This window comes from Bufo gargarizans, chromosome 3 (genome assembly GCF_014858855.1).
Source record: "Bufo gargarizans isolate SCDJY-AF-19 chromosome 3, ASM1485885v1, whole genome shotgun sequence".
Lineage (NCBI taxonomy): Eukaryota > Metazoa > Chordata > Amphibia > Anura > Bufonidae > Bufo > Bufo gargarizans.
This window is the reverse complement of record NC_058082.1, coordinates 207,293,345-207,301,193: the sequence shown is the minus strand read 5'-3', so window position 1 is coordinate 207,301,193 and position 7,849 is coordinate 207,293,345. Positions and strand designations below refer to the sequence as shown.

The window sequence follows — 7,849 nt, the reverse complement described above, 5'->3', positions numbered from 1 at the left end:
CCAGGATCCGATACCTATGCTGTGGATAGGTAGTAAATAATTTTCTTTAAGGGTACCTGCACATTGTGCAGATTATGTGCGGTTTTTCTGTGTAGATATTTGTACAGAAAAACTGCAGTGCAATACAGTACAAGCAAAGTGAAAAATCTGACAAAATGTCATGGGCACTTTGCTTTTTTCTTCTGTGCGATAACTGACCTGCCATTAGGGTGGCCAGACATCTCGTTTTTGGCCGGACAGTCCGGTTTTCTGGCTCCCTGTCCCCCATCTGGCGCAGGGCCTGAACGGATACAGGGATGTCCACCCTTTCAGTAGCTCACTGCGGCTGCGCTGTCTGAGCGTGAGCTGCAGCAACTGACTGAGGCTTCTCTTACCCCCAGTCAGTCACTAGAGCTGCAGACATGGCTACCTGTGGCTGACTGAGGGGGAGAGAAGCACCCCGGCTGCCCCCAGCCCAGTTTTCCCACAGAAATTTCTTACCTCTCCTCTCCCCAGGCCAGCGATGGGGGCGTGATTTCACGGAGGTGGGGGTGTGGCTTCACAGAGGTGGGGGCGTGGTGTGTCAGTTTGGGGGCGTGGTCTGTAAGGTCCCGCTTTCTTGGGTGAAGCCAGTGGCCACGCTACCTGCCGTGCAGAATTTAAAATGTTGGCACAACTAGGGTGTCAACACTTTTTTTCAAACTTGCTCCAAAGGGGTAGGTTTTAGTGGGAAGGGGGTGGAGATTCACATGAAAAGGGCATGGCCAAGATGTGCACCAAAATTTTTCCAAATTCTTGTATAAAATTCTATCTCAAAGTAAGCCAACAAATAGTTGGTACAGAGTTAAAGGGGGTGGATTTATCAAAACTGGTGTAAAGTAGAACTTGCTTAGTTGCCCAGAGCAACCAATCAGATTCCACCTTTCATTTTTCACAGCTCCTTTGGAAAATGAAAGGAGGAATCTAAATGGCTGTTATCCTTACACTAGTTTTGATAAATCTCTCCCAAAGTATCTATCCCTGCCTGCACCAGATTTATTGTCCAGCCTGAGCCCCTTTGATACATCTGGTGCAGTTCTAGACAGCCTGTCTAAGCTTACTCCATCTATAGGATTAGTAAATCTGCGTCTATGTTTTAGACTAAAATGCTGTATGATTTCAGAGGAAACACAGTTTAAAGGGGCTGTCCAGTTTCAGGAGAAAAGCAGACAACCCTTGAGATCTACCCGAGGGCCGGCTTCAGGTTCATGTGGGCCCTTGGCCGATAAAGTCTCAGTGTTCCCGCTTGTGGCATTTTGCACGACGCTTGCAGCAATGAAACTGCATGTATTATAGACGTTGCCAAATACCTTACACAGAGCATGCTACAGAGCGGATATATCTGAATCAGTCCTTATGTGCCTACTTTACTTTCCTACCCAGTGTTTCAGTCCCTCAGGTCTACTCACGGACATATGCCACCTCACAGTAGACATGCCAAGATATGCCCCCTCACAGTTGATATGCCAAGATGTGTGCCCCCTTACAGTGGATATGCCAAGATATGTGCCCCCTTACAGTAGATATGCCAAGATATAGGCCACCTTACAGTACATATGCCAGATATGTGCCATCTTCACAGTAGTTATGCCCAGATAAGTGCCCTCTTCATAGTGGTTATGCCCAGATGTTCCCCCTTCACAGGAAGTGAAAAAAGCAAACAATCAATACTCACATGGCTCCTCCCATGATCTGCGTTCCCCATCAGCAGCAGCAGGATACTGTGACAGATCGCGCTGCTGTGTAGGAGGAGCAGAGGCTGTTTCCCAGCTATTCCTCCTACACAGATCAGCAGGACCATGTGTGAGGACATCGTGCTGCTGCTGCTGTGGAGCGCCAGAAGCTCAATGGTGGAGCAGGAAGCGAATGGTTCCCTGCTTCACAATTACACTCAGCTGGGCTGTGGGCCCCCCCCAGGAGCAGTGGGCCCCGACACTTGCCAGGGTATGCCGGGTGCTGACACCAGGCCTGGATCTACCTGCAATAAATGTGATAAATACCACATGGATCCCGTGTTGCCAGCACATGGCTGTGGCAGCCAGTCACTGGCCTCTTCAGTTGCACCACTGAGGCCAGTGATAGGCTACAGTAGTGATTTGTTATCAACGTGATGTTACCGCTGCAGCCAGGTAAATAGACCCCGGTCAGGAGAACCGAAGCAACAGCGCAGGATCTGTAAAATAAGATCTTGGGTGTGGTTTGGTTTCCTCCTGAAACCGGACAACTCCTTTGAGAGCAAAATGGGAATGAGGAAAATAGGGAGAGACCTGTCAATCAAGCCGAGTAAAACCTGGTTGTTTGTAGAGAGGGAGCCTGCTGGTATTTCATGCTGACCATGGTTTGGACAGGATTAATCTCCTGACAGATTCCCTTCAGCTGGGTTTACACAGAGCGGGAAATTTCTCAAAACTGGTTTAGCTTAGTTGCCCATAGCAACCAATCAGATTCCAGCTCTCATTTTCCAAAGGAGCTGTGAAAAATGAAATGTGGAATCTGGTTGCTATGGGCAACAAAGCCAGTTTTCCTTTACTCCTGTTTTAATAAATTACCCCCAGAATTTTTTGGAGGAGGTTTTGAGGAAGACTTGCCTGCAAGTTTTTTAGTCAAAGCTAGAAGTGGATTCAGCAAGAAGGAGAAGTAGAAGTCCTTCCTTTATATTTCCGATTCCTTTCAAATCCACTTCTGACTTCTAGGCAAATCTGACTCAAAACTAGAGAGGAGCGAATTTCATGTTATAAAATTCGTTCACGCTTCGTTTGGTGGTAAAAGCAGAATTGCGTTATGGACTCCCCTGAAACGGGATGGATCCGTTTTGCAGCCCATAGACTTCTATTATGACGGAATGCCTCTAAAGGCATTCCGTTATGCATTCCGTCATAAATTGCGTTATAGTCCTGTAGTAACGAAATTCATAACGCAATTCTGCTTTTACCACCAAACTAAGCGTGAATGAATTTCAAAATATGAAATTCGCTCATCTCTACTTTAGATGTAAAAATGCTTTATTTTTTACTCACATTTACTACTGAAAATGTGCCTGTTTTGGAGGCATTTGTGCCTTGTTCGCCTATTTTATTTATTTTTTTTACTATTTCAGGAATTTTCTAACTTTTGCGCCTATTTTCCAACGGTGTAGGTGTGCCTTTTTTGTGCCTGCTTTAATAACAAAAACAGCCCAATTTTTACTCCACTCCAGGGCTCGCATACTTCTCCTCGTCAGTTTTGAGTGGTGAATTTCACAAAAATTTGCCTTAGAAGTCGCACTTTAATGAAGACGTGCGCCTGCTTACAGTTCACTTGCGCAATATTTTCATGCACATACTAATTATACCAGTCTTAGTGTATATGAACCTGTCATACTGAAAAAGAACCACTAGAGGTCAGACTAGTAACAATACACTGAGTCTAATTCAGGAACTGCTGTGCAATTTTTTATAAATACTAGCCAAAAGACCTACAGACAAAGCAAATATGTCTAATTTTACGCCTAAAAGCAGGTGAGCTTGATAAATGTGCCCCTCTGTGTGAACCCATCCGAATTCAAGCTGGCTAGTCTTCATTTGCAAGGTGCAGACTGGGAACTTAAAGTGGCCCTGTAAAAAAACGGGCGGGTCCAAATTGATAGAAGGCAGGGCAACAGAAAAAGCAAACAATACTTTAGTGCAGCACAAAATACTACCCCAACAGAACTAAATAGCACAGTGGCACAAAATCAGTGGGGTAACTAGAAATGACTGGGCCCCACAGCAAATGTTTTAATGCCCAAAAGCCCCTCCCCTGCAACTTTTTTGAACCTCCACTACTGTGACTAGTCAACATAGGTCTCTCAGACCAGGCCCGGCAGCCTCTCCATATATTGTATGTGATGTCATTGTATATACTGTTACTGTATATACTGTAATTGTATAATATTGTTGAGGGGGCCCTGAGAAGAAAATCTTTTAGTTCTCCTTCTGGGTGGGCCCCTTTTGAGGTCGGGCCCCAAAGCAGCCACTTCCCCTGCTACCCCTAAAGCTATGCCCCTGCACAAAATACTCCTGCCCCCACTGAAATTTCCCTGTATGGTCTATGGCCAGTCCGCCCATGTCATTGGCCAAAACAGCAAGAGACATGGCAGCAAACATGATGTTGTGTACATAACATGTAGGCTACACGGTGACATGTGTCGCGTGACATTTTTTACAATGATCGTCAATGGTGTCGCACTGCGACATGAAAAATGCTGTGACTGCGACACGACACTGCAAAAAATTCATCCAAGTTGTCACATCACAGTTTGCAGTGACAAAAATGTGTCACATGCAGTGATGGCCAGTTCGCCGTGTTCGCCCACGAACACATGCGGGCTGCCATCCTAAATCACAAGTCCGGCGAGGCACAGGTAAGTCCTTACCTGTGCCTGCGCCGCGAGCCGGTCTGAAACAAATGCGGTCACCGGGAGCAGGCAGTTCCAAGAACAGCCACCGGGGGGCCTTCATCGGGCTGTTCTCAGAACTGCCTGCTCCCGGTGACGCATTTGTTTCAGACCGGCTCGCGGCGCTGGTCTTGTGATTTAAGATGGCAGCCCGCATGTGTTCGCGGGCGAACACGGTAAACTGGCCATCACTGGTCACATGTACCCTTTTTGTTGTGTGACTCATGTCGCGTGTAGCAGGGTTGCCCACCAGAATTTTGGCACAGACAGCCAATATTTTTTACGGACAATTTGGGGAACCATAATGAATGGTAAATATTATAAGTGATACGTGTCTATGGCTCAGTATACTGATAAGAACTCATTACCAGCAATTACTGGGAGCTGTAAATAATCCAGTCAAGTACCTCCAGCCTCAAAAAAATCACGGACACGTCTATTTTTTTTCCACGGATACAGGAAAAAAGTCCCCTATTATTATGGACTGTCCAGAAGTTTCTGGACAGTGGGCAACCCTGCTGTGTAACCCTAGCCTTAATGCACACGACTGTATGTATTTTGCTGTCCGCAAAAACGGATTCAGAAAAAATACAGATGACGTCCGTGTGCATTCCGTATTTTGCAGAACGGAACAGCTGGTCCCTGATAGAACAGTCCTATCCTTGTCTGTAATGAGGACAATAATGGGACATACGGAAATGCAGAGCACACACAGTAACTTCCGGTTTTTTTTTTTGCGGACCCATTGAAATGAATAGTTCTGTATACGGTCTGCAAAAAAAAACGGGCACGGAAAGAAAATACATTCGCGTGCATGAGCTCTTAGGGGTATGTCCACACATAACCTTTGCAGCATTTTATTTTTGCTTGGATGGGGTAGTTTTTATCCATACAAACTGACTAAAAATGTATTTTCCTGTGTAAGATACATTGGCTTATCTTATGTCATAAAATGCTGCACTTTCCAATACACATTATATATATATATATATATATATATATATATATATATATATATATATATATATATATATATATTTATATATATATAGCTATTAGAGCCTATGGTTGATGCAGGCGGCTATATGGTACACAGCTGCCCTGGCACCACAGCCCAATTCCTGCCTAGTGCCCACATGACTGGATGAAGCGTGCATTGTGGCCGCCAGCACAGCTGTGTGTGAATCCAGGTCAGCAGGTGGTGCCATATTATCAAGCATTTTCTAGGGCTGTAAACACACGCAGGGAGGAGGCCCCGGGCACCGCTGGGGACAATGGAGCCCCACAGCCCGGCCAGCCTGCACCTACTGCAGACGGGCTTGCACTTTTATGGCTAGCCCTAGGTGCTAATACCTCGTGTGGGCATGGCTCCAGTGCAGGAGTGAGGGGGCACATGCGGGATTTCTAGGGACTGATGTGTGCCCGCCCGGGGAGCGTGTGAGGAGGCTGCCGGGGATCACGTCAGGGACATAGAGGTGTGTCTGGAGATGTGTGCAAACTTTTATCAAATGATTGGGAGGGAGGAGGGCTGCCTCCCGCTGTGAACGCTCTGCTCTCTCACAGGCGCCGGATCACAAGCTCCAGACCAGGGACATCACCATGCCCAGCCTGCCAGCCGCGCTGCTTCTCCTGCTGCTGGCTGCCGAGACCTCGCATGGCAGTGAGTATCGGGGTATGAGATGGCAGGGCACACTCCTCGCCCACTGTATGACCCCCCCCCCCCAGGGCATAGCTGTTTGTTACCGTCACCCTGGGTAACTGGCATCCAGAAGGTGCCAGTGGGTTGCTGTATCGTCAGCAGTCTCCATGATTGCTGGGCACATGGGAATGAGCGAGTAGCTGGCATGGGTTTGTTTATATCCTCCTGGGCAATATGGCAGCGCAGTAAAGGTCGCCACCTCAGATTGATAAATTGCTTCTACAGAGACCCCCGTAGATTAAAGGTAGAAATGGAGAAATTCCCAGATTCTCCTCCGCTTTTATCAGAATAATTTATATAGAATATGCAACGTAAGTCTGCAACCAGCGCCGTTAGGATGTTAACCGGTTGGCATGGTGTGCCCCCACTGAACTCTTCTGCACGTGCCCCGTTGTTTTATCTCTCCGTTCTGCCGGACAATGGGGTTTATTAGACTGTAATGTGTATTGCTGCCTCCTTTATTTTATTATTTTGCAACTGGGGCACAAATCCAAATGTCACAGGGCATTCCCGCTACGCTGCCACATCAAACGAGATGGATGTTAAGTGCATTTAAAAAAATATTCACCCCCTCTTGGACCTTTTTATTTACACTGACGGTGGCCACAAGACCAGCAAAGGGATTCTCATTCACATCTTGCATTGAGTCCTGGAGGATCTGATTAGGATTTTTTACTGGAAACTATTCCAATCAAAGCTGCGTTTGCGCCCAAATGCCCTGAAAAAATTCTGCACCCATAGCATGCTGCAGTGTGGAAAAAAAAAACAACCAAAAACTGCCTTAAAATGCCACTGCAAAGAACACAGCGTGTGTTTTATAACTTCCCATTGGCCAACATGTAACATCTGGCCGGATAAAAAGACATGCATTCAGGACTTCGATCCTGCCGAAAGCTGGCATTTGAAGGAAAGAGGTCAGATCCCATTGTAGTCAATCGGGATCTGACGGCTTGTAGCATCTGGCCGTGCCCGGGCAGCCTGCCGGGTTTCACAGCGCACATGTGGACGTAGCTACGATCCGTTCCCTCACTGTATACTGATAGGTCATTTTGTGTCTCTTATATTCTGATAGACCTGGGCACGTGTTCACAGATGACCTAATATTTTTGGATGTTTTTGTTATATGTTGGCTGCAGGAGTCATGTTGCAGGCCAATGAAGCGGCACAGTTCCTTCGCCCCAGGCTGAAGAGGGCTTACGATCCTTTTGAAGAGCTCAAGCAGGGCCATTTGGAACGGGAATGCGTGGAGGAGACGTGTAGTAAAGAGGAGGCCAGGGAAGTTTTTGAGAATAATCCTGAAACTGTAAGTATGACTTCTTTTGTAGGAAGCTGCAGCACGTAACATCTGGGTGTGAAGTAAAAGAAAATGTGCATTAGGGCTCATGTGCTGGACGTTCCGTGCATTGGGGACTGCAATTTGTGGTCCCCAATGCACGGCAACATCCGTGCAGCTGCCGGAGACAGATCCAGACCCATTCAACTTGGTGCGGAGGCACGTACAGTAAACCCACAGAAGCACTCCGTAGTGCTTCCGATCCGTGCCTCCGTTCCACATCTCTCGGATTGCGGACCCGTTGAAGTGAATGGGTCTGCGATGCAGGATGCACACGGCCGGTGCCTGCGTATTGCAGTCCTTTGGAGGAGGTTTAGCGTTCTGGTCTTCAATGTACAGTCTGCTTATTTCAGTGGAAGACTTGGGTCAAGATTGTGATAGGTGA

The 7,849-nt window shown here is 47.0% G+C and overlaps 1 protein-coding gene across 3 annotated transcripts in view; it reads left to right on the top strand.

Annotated features, from left to right (window-relative positions):
* The first annotated feature begins 5,711 nt into the window (after nucleotides 1–5,711).
* Nucleotides 5,712–7,849, top strand: part of GAS6 (growth arrest specific 6) — an 85,094-nt gene continuing 82,956 nt past the window's right edge. The window contains exons 1-3 of one of the 3 annotated variants that reach the window (XM_044287336.1): nucleotides 5,712–5,907; nucleotides 5,996–6,092; nucleotides 7,268–7,434. In XM_044287336.1, coding sequence (XP_044143271.1) covers nucleotides 6,032–6,092; nucleotides 7,268–7,434 — 228 coding nt within the window. In that variant the 5' untranslated portion in view covers nucleotides 5,712–5,907; nucleotides 5,996–6,031. Of the gene's footprint in view, nucleotides 6,093–7,260; nucleotides 7,435–7,849 lie in introns of all 3 variants that reach the window. The other 2 variants (XM_044287335.1, XM_044287337.1) reach the window with 2 other exon arrangements.